The sequence below is a fragment of the Mixophyes fleayi genome, chromosome 3 (genome assembly GCF_038048845.1).
Source record: "Mixophyes fleayi isolate aMixFle1 chromosome 3, aMixFle1.hap1, whole genome shotgun sequence".
Classification (NCBI taxonomy): Eukaryota; Metazoa; Chordata; class Amphibia; order Anura; family Limnodynastidae; genus Mixophyes; species Mixophyes fleayi.
Genome location: NC_134404.1, coordinates 102,349,148 through 102,371,623, shown reverse-complemented (window position 1 = coordinate 102,371,623; position 22,476 = coordinate 102,349,148). Strand labels below are relative to the sequence as shown.

At 38.9% G+C, this 22,476-nt stretch overlaps 1 protein-coding gene across 2 annotated transcripts in view; it reads left to right on the top strand.

Annotated features, from left to right (window-relative positions):
• The window catches only part of SI (sucrase-isomaltase), a 209,472-nt gene that overhangs the window by 110,662 nt on the left and 76,334 nt on the right, over window positions 1–22,476 (top strand). For both annotated transcript variants that reach the window (XM_075202075.1, XM_075202076.1), the window contains exons 26-32: window positions 3,473–3,634; window positions 5,458–5,661; window positions 7,593–7,750; window positions 14,719–14,887; window positions 18,067–18,163; window positions 20,177–20,289; window positions 20,374–20,499. In XM_075202075.1, the coding sequence (XP_075058176.1) occupies window positions 3,473–3,634; window positions 5,458–5,661; window positions 7,593–7,750; window positions 14,719–14,887; window positions 18,067–18,163; window positions 20,177–20,289; window positions 20,374–20,499 (1,029 nt within the window). The remainder of the gene's footprint in view (window positions 1–3,472; window positions 3,635–5,457; window positions 5,662–7,592; window positions 7,751–14,718; window positions 14,888–18,066; window positions 18,164–20,176; window positions 20,290–20,373; window positions 20,500–22,476) is intronic.

The window sequence follows — 22,476 nt, the reverse complement described above, 5'->3', positions numbered from 1 at the left end:
AAATTTGCAGTAATACAGCCACTGAGTACCTTTTTTTTGTCAAATTCCATTTCACACTTTTATTTGTGACATCAGTGACTGCAGTCATGAAGATCATTGGGACAATGATGGTGTAATGATTCTGCTGCTGCGTGGTGTGGTTGGGGTTTGACTCGTAACACTTCAAATTCCGCAGGCAAAACATTCAAAAGTTTATGGTCAACTGTCAAATATTTTGAAAAAAAAAAGTGAAATATGTTGCTCATCTCATCAAATAAGTTAAAAAGTTTTTATATTCTACTTACTCTGTTTGTTTCTGTGCAACAGAAGCTTTGCAAAATAAGCATTGTGAGATTTTGGGAAGAGAAAGGGGAACTCCTGGGATAATTAGAAGCTAAATGGGAGCCCAATCTGAAATGCATCTGCTGCTTTCTTACAGTCTGACTTGGAATGTTAGGCCTAATAGTATACACACTTGGGGCTCATTTCGAGGTAAACATACATCAATTATTTTTATACAAGATACATATTTCAGTATTGGGCACGCACACAAAATGTATATGTTTATATATAGTTTTTCTTATATATCATTGTCTTTTGTCTCTTTACGTATATAGAGGCAGATCTTAGACTGATAGATGTTGGCAAGTTTAGGCAGAGTACAGTAAGAGCGATTTCATGTAATTGTGGCACAATTTGAGGAGGATACTTTTTAAGAGACATATCTCTTGTGCGTGCTGGAAGGCTGGTTCTGTGATACACAATGAGGATGATGACTATCAGCAGCACTATCTAGCTGCCTCTGATTGACTGCTGGCGTATTGACCCCTCCAGCTAGTAATACTTAAATCGTTAGAGCTGAAAGAGATGTTTCCTTTTAATTTAATTTCTATTAAGTTTTATATTGAAAATGTGGATTTTGCATTCATCATCATCATCATCAACATTTATTTATATAGCGCCAGCAAATTCCGTAGCGCTTTACAATTGGGAGCAAACATTAATATAACAATACTGGGTAATACATACAGACAGAGAGGTAAGAGAACCCTGCTCGCAAGCTGCAATCTATGCATTTATTACTAACTCCCTCTTCTTTAGAATTCTGTTTAGCAAAACCAGTTTTCCTGGTTACTTGCACAAACATATTTTAATTACAATCCCATCCTGTACTGGGACGCCCCCTACCTTTAGGGTCCCGGTACAGGATGTACATGCAGTCATTCTCTTCATAAGCTGGACACTAGCTGCTTTTATCTCCATTCCACACCATGGACAAGAAAAGAGAAGGATGTTTTCATTGGGCTCTCTGGGCTGTGGTAATATCTAATCACCAATATATTATTTAATGATTAATTATGCTTAAATGTTCAGTATTTAGAATACTTTTTAGCACTCTAAGTAAATAGTTTGGCAGTTGCGCACACAGGGGGGTTACTGATTCTCCAGAACCCCCTGCACTAACTTAGTGCCCACCATAGCGGCACTGTCCTATACAGCAGCCGCGGCGCTGTCAAAGAAGCGTCCGCCACGGACGCTTCTTTGTCAGCACCGCGGCTGCTGTATAGGACAGAGCTGCTAAAACGGAGCTGCTGCGCATGCGCAGCAGCTCTCTCTCGTTTTTTTGGGTAGTTTTTTTCGGGTCGGGGGACGACGACCCCCCCCCCCTGACAATCCTGCGTGCGCCCCTGTTTGTAAGTGAGAAAATGGTTGTTTTACATTGTTTGTAAGTGAGAAAATGATTGATTGGAAATTGCTGCTTAGATGGGAAAGATCACATAGCACTTGTAATGGAAGGTAGTAATGTTCTCACTTAGAAAGTGATTAGAATGGTCTTGTAAAGGTAGTTAGCAGAATGTGTGTCTTTGGTTTGCAGATGTTAGAATTTGAGATTAGGGATTTGTAAATTATCTGTGTTTTAATGGTATAGGTTTCATGTGAGTTAGGTGTAATGAGAACCATGTAAATTAAAGCTGCTATTCAAAGAGATGTGTGTTGTGGACTTGTAGTAATATAATGTATTGATGGTATTGCTGTTGTAGTTAAGAACTGGTCTTGTTGCTATAGTTACAAAGGTTGAATAGTATTATTGGAGTTTTAGTAATAATATTGCTAACACTGACTGTATTGTTGAATATGGACTTTAGTGGGTCATATGCTTGTTACACAGTTTTGTGTATATTAGGATTAAGATATCTCTATTAACATATACATATAGGCACAAGAACACTGAGTAGACATCTTTCACTTACATCCATTATTTCCACACTCGCATAATCATACATGCATATACATGTACAATTTAACCCGTGCATGATACTCATGCATTCTAGTCAAATCAAGCTACTTAAGGTCTTCTTGTCATGCATTTGGGCCTAGCCCAGGCCTCCTCAGGGGAAGAGCGTTACTTCCCAACGCAAGCGGCCTTTTTAATGTGTGTTCATGAGGTAAAATTACCTCACGAAAATGAGTTTGACCCCTCAACTCGTAAATTTAGCCTTTACTACCCCTCCCATGGGGGGAAGGGGGGATGATGGAAGTTAACTGACTTGACTATTCTAATTTTTTTGTCAAATAATGTCAGTATACCAAATTTCAGGTCAATTGGATGAGCCCTTTCTGAGAAAATAGTTTTTTCCACACACACACTAACGCACGCCTCTACACATGTGTGTTCATGAGGTAAAATTACCTCACGAAAATGAGTTTGAGCCCTACCAAATTTCAGCTCTTTTTGAATTTTTTTTCCCACACACATTAAGAATTTAGTAGGTCAGTGTATAACTCTGCCCAGCAGGTGGCGCTGCAGCTCAGTTTTATTTTTTCCACACACACACAGACAGACGCCACTAGACATTTATATATTAGATAGTACTACTATTGTAAATAGGTGACTAAATGATATAAGACACATTCACACCTCGATAAACTGTTGAAGTCGGCAATTCATTGTATTTGATGTAAATATATTATGTATTCTACTCTGTGTTATTATATGCAGGGCCGGATTAACCCTAGGGCTAACTGGGCTACAGCCCAGGGGCCTCGGGTATCCAGGGGGCCCTTGAAAGTGCTCAGCAGCAGTATTGATCGGTCGGGGTCGGGGGCGTCCCCGACGCAATCAATGCTGCTGAGCACTTTCACTGCGGTCCTTCCCCGGCGCGCTGTAATCTCCTTACTGAGGAGATCTCGTGAGTCTCACTCACGAGATCTCCTCAGTAAAGAGCGTACAGCGCACCGGGGAAGGACCGCAATGCCAGGAGAAGTAAGTAAGTTCCTTAGGGGCGGCTCGGAACACAGGGGGGGCCCTCACGGGGGAATGGAGGCCCCCTTAGCCCAGGGGCCTCCATTCCATTAATCCGGCCCTGATTATATGTATAAAGACTCTTACTGAAATACCTATTGATGGATTTAACTAGTAACATTAGTTCTACAAGGAAACTAAGTAATGTGATAAGCGGGTTAACAATGGCTATATAATTTGTATCTGTAGGTTCTACACATAACAGGTCTCCAGCTGGCACTAGGAGAATCTTACACTGTGGAATGGGACCAGCTTGGCGCAGGGAGTCTGAGTGATTCAGAGAAGTTTGACTGCCATCCTGAGCCTGATGCTAATGAAAGCAAATGTATCAACCGTGGCTGCATCTGGCTGGTGTGTATAGTAATATAAAGTTCTGAATTATACTGTAATATAATACAAAAGTGATAATATTATGTGTATACATTCTTGTATAAATGATGATTTCTGATGTCAGTGCTTACAGTCAGTAAATTCTGATGTCATCACTTCAGTGTTCATTAGGAAAACTTGTGTATTGTAAGGAACAACCCCCCCTACACTGTGGGCCTTTAACTTCATTTGGTCAAGGAACTCTTGAGTGACTTCTAATATTCTTATATTTGACAGCTGGGAGTAGAAGGTAATAAAAACTCACACTGGAAAGAGGGTGCAAAAGTACAAAAACAAAGTGATTTGTTAATATTCTTGTTAGCATAGAAAAATTACCTAAAATTTTGGGTTTATCATACTATTTCTTTACAGTATACTCCACTTAAGTCTTACTAATACATAACAATTATTATTTATATTATTATTTTAGCACTACTAATAAAACAAAATCTCCAAAGAAGATGCTCTCCGGGAAAGATGTTTATTATTATTGCATTTACAGTACATGTTAGACCCTCAAAACATTGTCACATCGTTTTATAATCAACTACATGATGACAGATCGGAATCAACGCATTACATACTATAAATAACCACAAGACTACAAACAACGCTAATAACACATAAACAATTGTGCAAGTGAAATCACAATGGATAAAGTTTGAACATGTGCAGTGATGCCTGAACTGTTCAGGCTTTAGAAAACTAAGACCACTGAATTTAAAACGAGACAGCTTATTTTCTCAGAGATGTCTTGGAAAATGAAATTGCATGTATTATATTTTTAACATATTAAATAATCCTTAGCATCCTTAGCACATTGGCTCACAACTCATCCTTAGGACATCTAGGGCAGACATTCAGGATTTATTTCAGGAAATACAACTCTACAACATCCTTTCTGTAGGATTTTTTTAAAAAAAAATGTTAAAATGTAGCTACAGTAGAAAAGACATAAGAAGGAGTTCTAAATCACCTGCTTGCACTGGACCCGAAAGCATTTAATATCATTTTCATTGACAACAAGTTTTAGGAATAGCCATACCTGAGCAAATATTGGTTAATTAATATACATGGTACTGCTCTCTAAGTTGTCTCTTTAAATCCGGAAGTGTATATATTCACACAATCAGGTGCACCAGATTCTATGCACAACTCACACAGACACTATGCTCTTTAACATCACATTCCAATAAGCATGATTCAATTATTAAAAAAAGATCAGAATTGCTATTAGGACAATATATCTGGCACAATAAAATGTGATCTATTAGTACAAAATTTTAGGGTACTTTTTTCTCGCGAGATATACACACATATTTAGGGGCATATTTAATTGTCGGCGGCAACGCCGAAAATCTCGCGATCTGCGCATTATTACCGTTACTACGGTAATAATGCGCGGAAAAAACGTTATTATGGTATTTTTCTCGCTGGATTTCATCTCGCAGCTCAGGGAGCTGCGAACTGAAATCCAGCTAACTACTACCGTAATAACGATAGTAGTTTTAGCGTGCCACGGAAACGGCACAATTGAATATGCCCCTTATACATTAAAAAATCCACAGCCATCACACAAAGCATTTGTACAGCTGGGCTATGAGATTGCTGTTTGGGACATATCCTCTACTCTTTTTCAAACACACACACACACACACACACACACACACACACATATATACATACACACACATATCTAGAGCAGTTTATGCCTTTAAAAAATGGATATAGTCATTCTATACAAAACAAATGTTTACTTGGAAAGTTACTTGTCTCTTACCATATTTCACATTTATATGTTTCAGGAGTCCAGCACTCCTGGAGTACCATATTGCTTCTATCCTGAAGACTTTGGTTACGTTGTTGAGAATGAACAGGCCACAGCTACAGGTATCACCGTGGATATCTCGTTGGGTTCCAGAATGGTACCACGTTACAGTAAAGCCACCTCTATCAACAAGCTGCGTGTTGCAGTAACATTTCATGAAAACCATATGCTTCAGTTCAAGGTAACTGACATTGTCAAATATTTGGTGGTGGCTGAGGGGCTTAAGATATAGCATTCTATCTGTCCCATATCTTCTATATGGAAATTTTATTTTTCTACTTTTTCATTATATTCCTGGTTCAATTACATTGACAGAATAAGAAACAATAATTTCAGATGACTTTTTCTTTACCATTTTTTAACACCTAAAATGATTCAAGGGGTGATTTTTATGGACAGATCCAGAGGCTGGCTGGCACAATTTAGCCTGGTACGCAAGCACACACAACTGGCCCATAAGTATTGGCACATACTTAAAGAGTGGTTTTCTGTACAATATACATATATTTATCTATATATATTGCATATTATTTCCTTATGTTCCTTCCCCCTACAACACCTTGGGGAAGGGGGGTATATAGTTATATTATATTATATTATAGCAATAGATTATATAATATTGTTATATTAAAGTACTGAACACAGGGGCTGTGCTTTAAAAAAATTACATTTTTGCCAGCAAAAGGGCTTGAACAGAGCACTGGGTGTAAATCTAACACCCTGGAACAGAGCTGGATTAAGGCTCTGGGGGGTCTCGAGCACTTAAGACAGGCATGCCATTATTCTGTAACATAGTTATCATTTTAGATACATTTTAGACAAATACACAGACAATACTGTGTGCACTACTGTTAGGTGCCTCTCCCCAGCCCCAACATTAAAATAATAGTTTTCACATTTCATAAATAGGTATATTTCCCTCCAACCAGCCCTGACATTGAATTAATAGCATACACATTTAATAAATAGACCTATTTTCGTCCAACCAGCCCCAATATTATATTAATAGTATTCCCAATTTATAAACAAACATATTTCCCTCCCTCCAAACAGCCCCAGCAATAAATTAAACTTCAGCCCTACATTTAATTAATAGCCCCAAACAACCCCATCATTAAATTAAATGTCCCATCACCCATCTTAAATTGATAGGCTCCACTATTAAATTAAATAGCCCCACCAATTAATGAAATTGCCCCAACATTCACCCCACAAATAAAATATCACCCATTAAATTATTAGCCCCCACCTACACTCCACCATTAAATTAATAGCCTACCTCCCACATTATATTAAGAACCCCAACTCACTTCCGCACACATTGTATTAAAAAAAGCACTCCATTCCCTCACACATTATATTAACAAACCCCTCTTCCCTCACACATTATATTAACATACCCCCCTCCTTTGCCACTCTTGCTGTTCTGCACACATGGCACTGTGCCTGTCATGTATTGCACTTCCAGTGTGACATTGGGTCTTTTATCCATATAGGAGGCAGCCACACATAGGGGGAGGGAGGCAGGGAAGGACGGATTATAAGATTTGCGGCCAAATAATGGAAGGTGGCTGGTCCCGGAGGAAGGGCAAACCACCAAGTACTATTCTGTCCATGCACCGGCACAAAATGGTTTTTGGCTGTACAGTTCAGCCCGCCCCTGGACAGAGCAACCTTCGTGTCACATGCATATTCTGGTTTTCTGTTCAAAAATATGAGTCCTACATATAAGAATTACTAGAACTTAAAATAATACATACATCGTACTTTTAATTACATTTATGATGCAGTCAATTCAGACATGTTACTTATCTGTCCAATTTAAGTACACTAGACATTTTATACTTAGCATGGACAAACACCCTGGACTAAATCTTTAAGTTTGAAATTGACAGAATTGAAAAGATTAATTCATACTATTTTGTTAAGTGAAACTCCAGAGGAAAGCTGTTGAAAAACAATTTTAGACTGATTGACAAGCACATTGCCCTTACCCATTACCGAGAAAGATTGCCATCCTGTCTCCTCATTTCATAGTGTTTACTGCTCTGGATATTTATGCAAAAAAGAAAGCATGAGTAATAGTTTAACATTATTGTTACCTTTCCATAGATCTTTGATCCTAACAACAAAAGATATGAAGTCCCTGTACCATTGAATACACCCAACAGTCCAAGTAGTACAGAGCAAGAGCGGCTTTATGAAGTTGTTGTTGTTAAAGATGGGAAATTTGGACTTCGTATTATCCGGAAAAGCAATCGTGCTGTTGTGTAAGTAAAAATGATTGGCCAACTCCCATGTGTCCCAGTTTTCCAAGGACAGTTTTAGTTCCAAGAAAAGATTTTACCACCAAAAATTCCTTCTTTTTATTTATGTTGAACTTCATTTTGCATCTAAAACGTATTTTTGCGTGGCATTGACACTGTGACCATAGTTCATATAACGTTTATTTCTCAGTTTTGTGCAGCTTACTGATAGCAAAAGTACAGCCCTGGCTAAAGAGGGTACTTCTCATGCGTCTTATGGGGGTGTTACTGCTTGGACCAATAGGAAACCACAAGGTCTGTGTTCCACTTGGTCACACCCCTGTCTGTCAGACCTATTTGGTTAATTAACACTATTAAAAACAGCTGAACAAGTTCTGATTCATTACCAGAAACAGAGGAGCCACAGGAAAACTTGTTTCGGCAGCAGTTCCCTGGAATTTGCTAATGGGAAAGAACATTTTATTGGGAGCCCCACATATGCAAAGATTGGACATGTGGCAAAAAAATATTACAACAATATGTGATAGTGGAGGACAAAAAAATATAGGACAGTCAGTCACTGCCTGCTGTAGTGCATGTGATCACCATTTCCTAGCACACTATATATATAAAGCAAAGAAACACCAAATATGGTAGTTGGAACTGATCGGTGCAGCGATCACTGTCAATAGAAAAATACAATTGGAATAGCACAGAAAACATATGTACCAATAACATGTATAAAGATTAATAAGTTCAAAAATGTAAGCATGAGGGCAGCAATATAACAGCGCCAGAATATGGAGTCATTTATATGGATGTCATGATAGAGTGCATAGAATCCTGTCATAGGAGGCAAATATAGTATGGGCAGCCGGCATGTCAACGAAAGCATTGAATGTCATAAGTGCTATCTCAAGGAAAAAGATTGTATGTGAGGAAGAAAGGCGCAATCCATGATGCAAGCCAGAGAAGTTTTGCAATGGCACACATGCGCTTGTTGCATTGTGTATCATTTCTAGTTTTTTTCCACTTAATATTTCCTAAACTTACTTGGTTGTATATGACCACTTGCAATGTAGTTCTAGCCACTAGTGCCTGCACGTTCTGGTGGTGGAATATATGCAGGTATGATTAGAGCTCATCTTTTCTCTAATGCACTGCCTCCATCCGAGTCAGACTCTTATTCTTTATGATTGCACCTCTTAGGGGGTTGATTAAGGAAACCATTGTCCGACTTAAAGTTAATGACTGGTGATTACAATGACAGCACTTGCAAATTCTTTCTGCTTAAGTTGGATCATCTATCTATCTTATCAAAATGTGGCATCATTATCATGTTAAAATTCACACTGACTGCTAAGATGACAGGTTACATGTGGTCTTAAAGAGGGTTATAATCTAAAATACACATACAGGCACACAATTGTGCCATAGGTGTATTTGCAACAATTATTATGAAAGAGATAATCATAAGGAATCGTAATAAAACATCTCCTGTTATTGAAGACAATGAAGAATATAACTATTACTCTGGAGAAGATAATGGGCGTCATAGTCACAATAATAAAATATATGAGGATGAAAATAATGATGTGAGTAGTATTCCAGCATATGTAATACTTGGCAAGAAGATAGTGATAAAGGTAATGTCAACTGAACAAGAATATAAACAAATAAGTGCAATATGATAAGAGGAGTAGTAGCCCTGTCAGTGTGGGGGCAGCCTAAGGCTTGAATAGGCCATAATACTGATGATTATTGCCATGAGTGGTGCTGTGCAGTATATAATTGGCTACGCATGCTTGTCGTGGACACTCACCAGTTCTGGAAACCTGAAGGGCTCTTTAAACATATAGAAAAGGAGTGGATGATTCACCAGTGTCCCTCCTCTATAGGTTATAATGTAGTAGTAGTATAAGTAACATCAGCAGCATCTAGAACAATGGAAATGGAGCAGAATACTCTGCAACTTTAACACATGTGGAATTCCTTTGCACCTCTGGACTGGACCTGGACATTCAGACTGGACTTGGACTACCTTGCAGCTGTCTCTAAGGGGTTGGCATATCCTATAGTCTCTATGCTTTGTTGCCCTCTATGGTGCTGGTGCAGAGTGAGACATATGCCTGTTTTTGCAGCATAATATATGCACATGGGGTATAACCACTATAAATTGTATAGCTGAAATGTAATTCATTGATACATTCAATGAATTACATTATTCTAGCTGCATACGCAGCAACATACAAGACTCCTTCCTCTGTTACACTCCCTCGCTTCTCCTCTCTCCTTTGTACCAATTTGCCTCTCCCTGGCGTGCTCTGATGTCACTTCCTGTTTTGCTCCTCAGCCAAGCTGGGAGACATAGATTGTAAGCTTGCGAGCAGGACTGTCTTACCTCTCTGTCTGTATGTGTTACCCAGTATTGTTTTATTACTGTTTGTTTCTAATTGGAAAGTGGGAGCTATATAAATAAATGAGGATGATGGTGATGATGATAGTCTCCAGTGCCAGTGGATACACTGAACTGACATTTTTGGGCGCAATAACAAGATTTTGTAAGGCCCCTCATGTACCGTCTAAGGGTGAAAACAACACTTATAAACATGGGGCTTTGAAAGGAAAGGCAGACCCTCACAGCTTTGGGCCGTGTAGAAACTGCACCCTTGCTACTGTGGTAGTTACACCTTTGCTGTCAAGCCATGTGTTTATTTTTGTTGCCCTGGGGCATAACACATAGCTGGTATCTTGACACAATTGTATCCAATGCAGAGATCACAGCAGAGATGTGCCATTGACCAGGGCAACAAAACTCATCATCATCATCAGCAGCAGCAGCTGTATATAGAGCGCCACTAATTCTGCAGCGCTATACAGAATAAACAAGATATAGGCATGATGATTTAAATACACGCCTGGTAATATAAAGAAAGATAAAGGTAATCATTTTGTACAAGTTGATGCATAGCATATAGAAGCCTTTAAACTAAAATAATCTCAAGGTAGACAATGAGTTTACTGGAAAACTATACTCCCAAAAATTGCTCACTGCCACCAACTAGAACTATTAGTTTGGGATCTACTTGTGTTGTGCAAACTGAGTGAACATTAAGCAATGTAATGTCATTTTTTTGCTACAACTAATTGCAATAAACTGCTGCGTGTTGTTCAGTCAGCTACAATGGATCTGGAAGCTCAAAGCAAGCTTCTAGTTCCACACATGCTCAGTACGGCAGAGTGGGGATTATCAACATCATCACCATTTATTTATATAGCGCCACTAATTCCACAGTGCTGTACAGAGAACTCACTCACATCAGTTTCTGCTCCATTGGAGCTTACAGTCTAAACCCTAACACACACACATACAGACAGACAGAGAGAGACTGCTAGCAGCCAATTTACCTACTAGTATGTTTTTGGAGTGTGGGAGGAAACTGGAGCACCCGGAGGAAACCCATGCAAACACGAGGAGAACATACAAACTACGCACAGATAAGGCATTGCCGGGAATTGAACTCATGACCCCAGTGCTGTGAGGCAGAAGTGCTAACCACTAAGCCACCGGGCATGATAAGAAAGAAACACTGGGGATCATTTTGCAGTACTAACCAGTACTACCGCTGAGCTGCCATGGCATTAAATAATTTAATGCATACTTGCCAACTTTCCCGGAACGTCCGGGAGACTCCTGCATTTTGCGTGAGTCTCCCGGACTCCCAAGAGAGTGTGGCAATCTCCCTGATCTGCCCAGAAGTGGGCAGAATACGGTTCAAACTCCGCGATTCACCGAGAATCGCAGTGTTTGGCCCCGCCCCCACTGTAAAATGACGCGATTTGCGTCATTACGTAACGGGGACGGGGCTAAAATGACGCGATTTTCGGGGCCCCGCCCCCTACACACCTACCTTCTACTAGCAGCTCCCGGAAAAAAAAAATGAAATGTTGGCAAGTATGATTTAATGTAAATCACTGCAATAAGTATTATTTCAATAAATAGGCCCCTAGTCCTAGAGAAGCATCAGGTGCATGCATAGACATTGTATCTCCAAGCAGCAGAGGTCCCAGAGAAGGAATCACAATGGTTTGGCTGATTATGAGCAGAATGCATGTAAAAAAAAACTGATTTACATGAAGATGTCCTTTAATCCAGTAAGACACAGGCAATGAGTTACACTGAATTAATATCTAGTGGTCAGTGTACATGCAGTTTGAATCTGTAGCAAACATAAACTGGATTTATTAAAGGTTTACTGTTTAATATGACAAATAGCAGTCTGGTAATACATAGTAGCTGTGAATGACTTTGTGAATTCATTTTAACACTTATTTGTTACATATTTTGGAGGTTATAAATCAGAATACTCACAGTCAGGTAAACGTGTTTTGTTAAGTAAATTAATTAAGCTACTTCTTTTTGGAGAGGTCTGTTATTTTTAGGGGACCATTAGTGAGCCAGAGGGAATATCTTCAAGCACTTCCTCAGAAACCCATTTGTGCTTTGAAAGCAATTGATTCCTCTGTAAAATGTCAGGCTCTCTCTCCTAATCAAATTCAGAACAAAAAGAAATTAGACTTCCGTCCAGGGGGATTAATGCTTGTATCATCTGTCCTTTGAGTCTGGAATGTTTGAGACACTCGGATTAAAGATGTTGATGGAAATGCTTAGAGCTGATATACTTTAAGAAATAGTCTTTTTAGCAAAGTCTAAGCAGATGAATCACAGACATGTTTTGAACAACATTTAATGTGGTATAAAATAAATGGAAGCAAGAAACTATAGGAATTTTTTTTCAATGGTTTTCTTGGTAGCAAAATTGGAAAAAAACATGCATACCTGTATTTCCATATCACTACTTACATTTATATTTTGCATCTGTTCTGGTTTATGATTGCATTTATGTGATAATAATTTTGCAAAGGAATGAGGGGGCTTCAGTGCACTGTATTGAGCTCTGTGCTTAAAGACTTAAGGGAAAGTCAACTCCTGTCCCCAGTATTGTATTTTATGTACAGAGAGTTTATAAAATGATAAGCAGTGGCATAATCCTAGAGTCCATTTAAGAGGGCCCTTGTCACACTAAGCCATCTATTGAGTCACAGCTTCAGATTAACTTCTCCTGCAACCCACCAATTAGCAATTATTAATTTGTTTTCCTCCTTGTTTCAGGTTCCAGAGTAGTTCCATGTGAGGAATTCCTTCCCAGTTCCCTACATTTTTTATTTTTATTCTTTTTTGTTTTTGATATGGAGACAAACTTTGAGAATACAGTTCTTATAATATGATAATCATTAAGTCAAGCAAATGAATTGGAAATCTAATTTCAGTTAGCCAAATAATTCTAAGCAGCTGGAGACATTACAAAAGGGAGAGCTATTAGTAGGAAATAAATTGTGCTTAAAGCGATTAACCTCATCATACCTAGTGCAGGCACAAATAGCGGAAACAATATTTAGGAAGGGGCAAAATCCCCTTTTAATTAGGCTTATTGTAACATCGGGACAAACAGACCAACTTGTTTAAATGATTTGTGGCAGGGGCATTCTTCTTGTGACACAGGCCCCACGCAGACATCAGTCACATACAACTTCTTGTTGACTTGCACTTTTATTGTTTCATCACAATAAACAGCATACTTCGTCAGGGTGACATCAGGCAACCTATCACTCGCTAGACATAGCCTTCCTCTCTAGACACTGGCCACTTCTTGGCATAGGTCAACATGCACAAATGCACAGTGCAGGTTTTTATACGTGACACTCCTCTCACAAGTCTGGCTTTACAGACAGGTGACACTCCCCCTTTGCTTTTAAAGGGAGTTCCCTGCAGATGCTCTGTAAACACTCTTGATTGCAGACAAACCTTGTCAGCTTTGCTGTTAGTTGTGGAAAAGGCACTGTGAAAGCATGTAAGTAAAGTCACATATTATACTTTTACTTTCTCACATGTCTTACACCTGTATATCTTTGAGCCTAGGTCCACTGCTGTACCTGTGTGTAACCTAGTCCCTAGTCTTTATTTGCAGACTGTCAGCTGCATAGCTGATTCATCTCTTAGAGGCCAGTGGCAAGCCACTCCCTTTGTCACAGCACGTATTGGCACCAAAAAACACATAATATGTAATGTCACTGTCCTGCAACTGCTGAATTAATACAATACTTGGTGCACCTACAGTAAAGCTCAAGGGCTTAAATACACGTCTCCATTTAATTGACAGTACAAACTCCAAAAGGATGCAATAGTTGTCTGACAAGACAGTTCAGAACTATAATACTGGCACAGTGGTTAACATTGCTGCCTTACAACGCTTGTGTCATGGGTTCATTTTCAACATAGGCCCTATCTTTATGGAGTTTATACATTTTCCCAATGATTGAGTGGGTTTCCTCCAGGTGATCCCATTTACTCCCACACTCCAAAAACATACTGGTAGGTTTACTGGCTTCTGACAAAATGGACCAGAGAGTATGTGAGTGTGTGTGATAGGGAATGTAGACAGTAAGCTCCAATGGCAAAGGGACCAATGGGAATGATTACATATTCTTTGTAATGCGTAATACGAATGGTGCTATATAAATAAACAAGGATAATAATAATAATAATATGTATACCTGGTGGATGGTCAGAAGCAGATATGTTCTATTTTCATAAACTGATAAGAAACTTAATATTTTTGGCTCAGTAATATTCTGAGAAAAGTTTCAAAAATTTGCATCCTTTGTAATAACAGCAATGACAGGCCTAGCCATTGTACAGTTTCTGTTGATCTAAGCGGTCCTATACTCGTAGCAAAGCAGCATCCCAGCATCCAGGAGGCAATTGCATCTCTGCCATCTAGGCCAGCAAATTTTCATCCTGATGCAGTTGCTCTAAGAAACTACAAGTAAAGTTCTCATTCATCAGTAGAACCAGTATATAATAACTGTGGATCTACATGTGCTTACATGTAAAAAAAAAGTGTAATGTTTAATCTGCTTACTTTCATCAGCTGGGATTCTTATTTGCCTGGAATGATCTTCGAAGACATGTTTCTTCAGATTTTCACCCGTCTTCCCTCAGATTATGTCTTCGGACTTGGGGAAACTGAACATAAAACCTTCCGACATGAAATGAAACGCAGACCTATAGGACTATTTGCTAAAGACCAGCCTCCAGCAGTAAGTATATACTAGACATTATTGGTATTATTATTAATATTGCATGTTTGTAAGGCGCCACGGTGCTCTACAGCGCCGTATAGTAGGGAAAACAGGATATACAAAAATAGGGACATACAGTGTAGACAAAATAAATGCAAACATGACAACAAAGGGTGTGGAGGGCCCGGCTCATTAGAAAGCTTACATTCTAAGTGGAAGAGGGCACATCTGAAACAAGAGGAGCGAGTGTGGCTCAGAGTGGAGATTGGGACAGTTGTGAGGGTGCATTAGTGCTAGTAGAATCATTGGGTATAATCTTAGCTCTAAAAAAGAGATGGATTTTCAGAGAGCATCTAAAGATTTGAATGCTCTGGGAAAGCCCAATCGGGTGTGGTAGAGAAAGTAGGTAGAAGTACGGGAGAAGTCTTTTAGGTGGAAGTGAGAGGTGGTTACCAGAGACGAGACAAGGCACAGGTCAGAGGTACATCTAAGAGGGAGGGAGAGTATTTTGATATGAGATTTGAAATATATGAAGGTGTGGTGTTGTTGAGGGCTTTGTAGGTAAGGGTGAGTAATTTGAATTGGATTCTGGAGAACACAGGGTGACAGTGCAAGAATATGCAAAGTGGTGCAGCAGTTGTGCATATGTGAGAGAGTAGCATCAGTTTTGCAACAGCATTTAGGATGGAATGAAGTGAGGATACACAGGTGTCGGGAATGCAAGATAGCAGGAGGTTGCAGTAGTCAAGATGGGAGATGATGAGAAAATGGATATGAGTTTTGGTAGCATGTTGATTAAGAAAAGGGAGTATTCTGGCAATGTTTTTAAGGTGGATTCGACAGGACTGGTAGAGAGTCTGGATGTGAGGAATAAAGCAAAGCTCAGAGTCAAGTGTGACACCAAGGCAGCAGACTTGGGAGACTGAGGAAATTGTGGTGTTATTGACAGTGAGGGAGTTTTAAGGGGAGGAGTTGACTCTGTTAGGGACATCTATGTGGAGATAGTTGGAAGACAGTTGGTTACACGATATAATAATGAAGTGGAGAGTTTTGGTAAGAGATATAGATTTGGGATTCGCCAGAGTAGAGCTGGTACTGGAGGCCAAATGAGCGCTGTACAGTGAAAACAGTAAAGGGCCAAGAACAGATCCTTGCGGAACCCCAACAGATAGTGGGAGTAGAGGGGATGATGTGCCAGAGGTGGAAAACTAAATGATCGGTTCGATAGTTAGTAAGTGAATCAGTAAAGAACTGTGTCATGAAGGCCAATGGAGTGAAGGGTGTGTAGGAGAAGAGATTGATCAACAGTGTCAAAAGCAGCAGAGAGGTTCAGGAGAATTACTATGGAGAAATGACACTTAGACTTTGCAGTAAGTAGATCATTGATCACTTTTGTGAGTAGCAGTGCTAGTGGAATGTTGGGGGCGAAAACCTGATTTCAGAGCGTGGAGAATGGAGAGAGAGTGAGAGCAATTGTACAGTAATTACTCAAGTAGTTTGGAGGCAAAAAGGAGAAGAGGAATAGAATGGTAGTTACAGAGATAGGCTGGATCAAGAGATGGTTTCTTTAGAATTGGGGAGATGAGTGCATGTTTAAATGTGGATGGAAATATGCCAGTGGAGAGAGACAGGTTGAAGAGGTGAGTTAGAGTTGGGATTGCAGTGGGGGTGAGGGAGTGGATAAGTTAGAAGGGAATACGGTCAAGGGGACAGCTGTAGGTTGAGATGATGATGTGAGTGCAGTTAAAACATTTGATTTATGAATGTAACTAAAATAACATTCATATAACTACTTTCAGGGTTAATTAAATTTACTATTGCAATTCTAGTTATTTACACAAGGCTGAGTGTGATTATATAAATAGTTTACAGTGGGTATTTTGCAATTTCTCTAATATTATAGGTCATTGATGTATTGCAAAATATTGGATTGCAAAGCATATCCTTTGCACCTAATTGTCCACCCTTCTTAGAACATGGAACATGCTCACATTCCAGTGTGTGTAGCTGCCACTACAAAAACGCTCTTTGACTACTTTAGTGATATTGTGGGTTGAGCTTTAAATGTGCATGGTGGAATCAGTAAAAACTTCACTTCACAAGTCCATTCTACTACCACTTTAGGAGAGCCCCTTCATTAATTTCAACATTTCTATTTTGTGTCTGGAATGTGCAAAAGGTGTTCTATTGAAATGATAGGCTGATGACAGGTTTCAAGCACCTATCTGAGCATTTGAAAACAAATAATCCTGCAGTACTTTTTTTTTGAGAGAAGCATGCTCTACGGCTACCTGAGAACTAGCAAACCCCCCGGTAAATGGACCCTTGCGAACACCCTTACCAACTTACCAACTGAATTCTCATTTAAGTAACTTGTTCCACAAAATTTCAAATATTAATGCAAAGTGAGGCACATAAGTGCACCTAGTCTGCGTTTGGCTGAACTTCTCTGACCTGCACAGGTCTTGCTTTCAAATCTTAAAATGTAACACCCCTGCAGGTGCAGCCATATTGATATGCAAATCCATGTGCTTCCCATGAAAATGGGTGCATTCACAAAATAAGCACATGACATCACAAAACTTTCATAGATAGCTCTTATTGAGTGAACACAGTAGCATGTAGCCAACATATCAAGCAGTTTCGATTGACACAAGCTGCATCTATATGCGTTTCAATGGGCTTGCTGTAATCCCAAATACAGCAATACTTAGTAAGTTACAGTGCTGATAAACAATTTATGTCAGTGAACTCAATTGCAAGCAATCCATGTTCAAATGTAAATGACACTTCCGACTGCCAACAAGTTGAAGGGCGGAACGTGGGTGGGAAGGGACGGATGCACATAGGCAATGTACAGTAAGGGCGTGTCAAGGTCGAGCGCACTCACATTAGTAAAATTCAAGCTTTGATGGGACTTGATATTGCACATATGCATTGTGCGTATCCTGAAGGGTGTTTTGTCTGTTTGCATATGGCAAGTAGCATATAGTCTGAGCGTACTTATAGCCATATTCAAATGGAAACATTTCTTGAGATCTGCTTGTACTTGAATATGTGTGTACATGCATGCAAGTTATGTCTGATTTTTTCAAACGCAAGTTGCATTCACATTGCATTTGAAAATGAGTCAGGTCTTTAAATTCTAATGCTGTTTCAAATCACTCATGTAAATGTTATTTGTTATATTCTTTCAGGATCATATCAATTCATATGGTGTTCATCCATTTTATATGGGGCTGGATAATGATGGCAATGCACATGGAGTACTTCTGCTGAATAGCAATGCTATGGGTAAACACTTCATGATTAACTTTTTACTTTTCTGAATCTTTGGATGTATTATGCAGAAAGAGCCAAATGGAATGAAGATTCTAGACATAAAAGGATGGAAGAAATTATATCAAAATAAATAAAGGCGTTGGGAGGAGAGGTGTTTAGTAGATAACTGAGGGAGAGTAAGTGATGAGCTAAAGAAACTATTACACCGGGCTAGTGATTTTGATAACAGTTGACAGGTAGTCATGGTGAAGCAGAAAGAGTAAGATCCACACAGTGTTGACATACCCCCAAGAAAGGACACTTTTGGGTCTATTTATCAAAGTGAGAAAAGCCCTATCCCCGTCAAAAATGGCAATAGCATGAGGAAGCTTATTTAAAAAGTATTGAGGTCGTCAAGAAGGTGATAGCAGAAGGAATTACATGAAAAAATGCTTATTTAAATGAAGCATCTTTTCATTTGGGGATTATGTTAAAGAATATTTTATGTTAAATGTCTACTCTTGCTCATTCATAGTTCAACATTGGAGAACAATTGAAAATAATGTATAAAGATCAATAATGATAAGATAATTATGTTATAATGTAGGCATTGCCGCACCAGACTACAAGAGGGAGCTGTTAGATTTTCCATCTGTATTTCAAGGTTTAATCTAGCCATCAGGGGCTGCCTGGGCTGGGAGGCAGGGGGGCATATGCCCCCCAGGCCAGTACCATAGTGGGCTGCCTTGGGTCACTGGGCCACCTGCATATTTTTATTTTAAAATATTCCTAATAGACTGCTGAGTCGAGTCTTGTTCCCCGGATTAAAATCTGTCAGCCCTGCCCTGCTGGCCGGTAACTGGTGCTGGGGCTGGTGCTGTGTCTCTCACCACTATGTTTATAGCCTGTTAACTTGTGTGAAGCTGACAAGTAAATGTGCTGGTCCTCAAGAACTCTAATTTACATTATAACATATATCTTTTTAGCTAAAAGACAGTGCTATCACAGACGACTAGCAGATATGGAATGACTACAGGTATAGATGATCCTGGTGCACAATTAAGAATAGACATGAGAAGAGAGTCTGGTCTAAATGTCAGTTTAAACAAGGTTACAGTAGTCAATGTGGGATGGTAGAAGAGAGTATATTAGTTGTTGAGTGAAAAATACAAGACGAGATAAGCAAACCCCCCAAAAAAATGCAGTGAAAAATGTTATTATTTTATTATCAATGTTTTGGGTCATCACAGAACCTCTTTTTCAAGACCACATTTTTATTGTGTAATTGAATTCTGATTGAAAACTTTACGTCATTTAATGCAAAATGCAGGGAAGAGGACATTACAAACAATTGTCTATTAAACTGTTACTAGCCAGGGCTGAGCAAGTGACAATAGAATAGGCACAGAAATTGAAGGAAATTAGTTTTCATTAGCTAGAATAGGGTTTTGTTACTGTAAAAGTGGTCAGGTTTTGGAATTCTCTACAAATGACTGATGATGGCAGACACACTAACTGTATTTACAGATGCCTTTCTTGAAATAATGGCATCAGTATCTATTAATAAATAACATTATGATGGTATCTGATTCGGGGAATTAAACTTGCCATTTATGAAGTCAATTTGTTTGCTTATTTATCAGGTGATTGATTTACCACTTCTGGATCAACATAAGTAGAAATTAGAAAAATCTGAACATATCTTAGAGAGATGATATTTCACTTTCACCATCAATTTTACTACTGTGTGCATATGGGATAACTCTACTTATAGCTCTGATGAAACTGTACTCAAAATCTATATGTACTGTATAATGTAAGCACTGTGGTGCCTTATAATGGCAAAGGCATAAAAGAGAAATGTTTCTGTGATACACTAATTTGTCATTGCAAGATAAGGTTACTTGAGTATGTTTAGAGACTGTTACATAATTTAGCTGTTTCAATCCAATTTATCATGATTGAGTCAGATGTTGGATCATTGAAAATACTGATATTACTTATTCAATAGTTTATTGTTTTCACACATAACATGTATATTTTCAGATCTGACGTTACAGGAAACACCAGCATTAATTTATCGCACTACTGGCGGGATTTTGGACTTTTATGTAGTAATGGGTCCCACACCGGAGATTGTTGTCCAACAATATACAGGAGTAAGATGCTGTTCATTAAAACTTTTCAGCTTATCTGTGCCTTATATTACCTCAGTTTTCTAGTGTTTTGTTTATTTTCCTTAGCTCATTGGTCGCCCTGTTATGCCAGCCTACTGGTCTCTGGGATTTCAGCTTTGTCGCTATGGGTACAAGAATGACGCCGAAATATCTGACCTGTATAATGAAATGAAACGTGCTCAGATTCCTTATGTGAGTTAAATAATTGATTGCTGTTATTTACTTCAATGGACCTAATGTATTCACCTTAAATAATTGATATGTATGCAGCGAAATATACAAAGTTCTTTTACCGATACATGCGATACTGATACTAAATACGTTTGAATATTTCACTTAAATGAACAGAAGACAAATATATATAGAAGGTCAGTTACAAAGAGCGAAATGGCTGTTATGCGGTGTTAAGACAGCTTTGTAGCTGCTGTGCGCCTTGATTTCTGTAGATGCACCTAGATATCTACTGGGGCACATAGGTCTTAGGGTTTCCTATGCCTTATACTGGGACCACTGGGGTAAAGAGTTGCCACTTTCATTAGTTACACTGGCCACCTCCTCCAAGGGGTGACCAGAAGAGTCCCAATACTTTTCAGCTCAGATTTGTAACCTCTGATGAAGGAACACATTTGGTTTGCACTTTTCCAGTCTGGGTATGGTTTTCACTATAACAGGGGCACCTCATGCTCTTGGTTTCACTTTTATACTAGAATCCAGCCCAGGCTGTTCAGCGCTGGGGCTGTTTGGGAAGGGGAGCAAGCTGGCCATTTTTTGTATTATTTTTATTAATAGTAACAGTTCACTGTGCATGGGCACTGGCTTTATCACAGGTGGCAATTTTGCATGTGAAATATTAATAATTTGCTTGATGTGCATTTTGAAGGTCCTTTCTCACTCACTGAAGACATCAGAGATCTGTTCTTTTGAATATAATTTATACAAACACCTGATAGCATAGTAAAATTTGTAGAACTTGGTTAGTTATCAACCTTTTATGGTGAGAAGCAACATTAGGCTAAAGAAACTTTGCATTTTTGAATGTATAATAGATTCTAATATTGCTTTTCTTAAAATTGTTATGCTTTCGACTATCTTACTTGTTGAAGAAGGCATCATTTTGTTTTCGCATTTCATCATCATCATTTATTTATATATCGCTACTAATTCCGCAGCGCTGTACAGAGAGTGCACTCACATCTGTCGCTGCCCCATTCGAGTTTACAGTCTAAATTCCCTAATACACACACACACACACAGATTCTAGGGTCAATTTGATAGCAGACAATTAACCTACCAGTATGTTTTTGGAGTGTGGAAGGAAACCGGAGCACCCAGAGGAAACCCATGCAAACACGGGGAGAACATACAAACTCCTCACAGCTAAGTCCATGGTCAGGAATCAAACTCATGCCAACTGCTGTGAGGCAGAAGTGCTAACCACTAAGCCACAGTGCTGCCCATATAGCTACTTAGGGAATTATATAAATAGCTGTTAATGCAGTACTTATAACATTCTTATAAGTAAACATAGATGACTATATGTATCTGTAAAACATTCCATTATAGTCCTCATCTTTATATATTGCTATACGGTAATACTTGCACCATTGCACTCAAAGGGATCACAATCACAGACTGCAGTAAATACCAGGCAATGTAGACAGTTAGAAGGTATGAACATACGAAGGTTATGAGCAAATGGTAAAAGCAAGAGTGAGAATGCAGAATAATATTGCATTCCTGTTGAAATTGGACCCCATTGATCTAAATCAAAAATGGTAATTTTCAAATCTGCATATCTTCAACAAAAAGTCATATGTTTTTTTTCTACATTTGGGTTTATTTACATAGGAATCTCTCTCTCCCTATTGGTATATTTCCATCACTATTTAAGTATGCATTTCAACTATTCTGAAAAACATAATAACAAATTTTGACCCTAACTCTCTCTCAGATTACCATCCCATCTATCAACTCCCACACCACTCAAGGCTTGCTTACATTCTCCTCACGTGCATCTCTTCCTCACACATCCTATTGGACTTGCTTCAAATAGTCATTTGTTCCCAACACTCCACAGAGACTGCACTAACTAGTAGTTAGTGCTAAATCTAAAGACCATTACTCACTTCTAATTATCCTGAATCAGTCTGCTGCATTTGACACTAATGA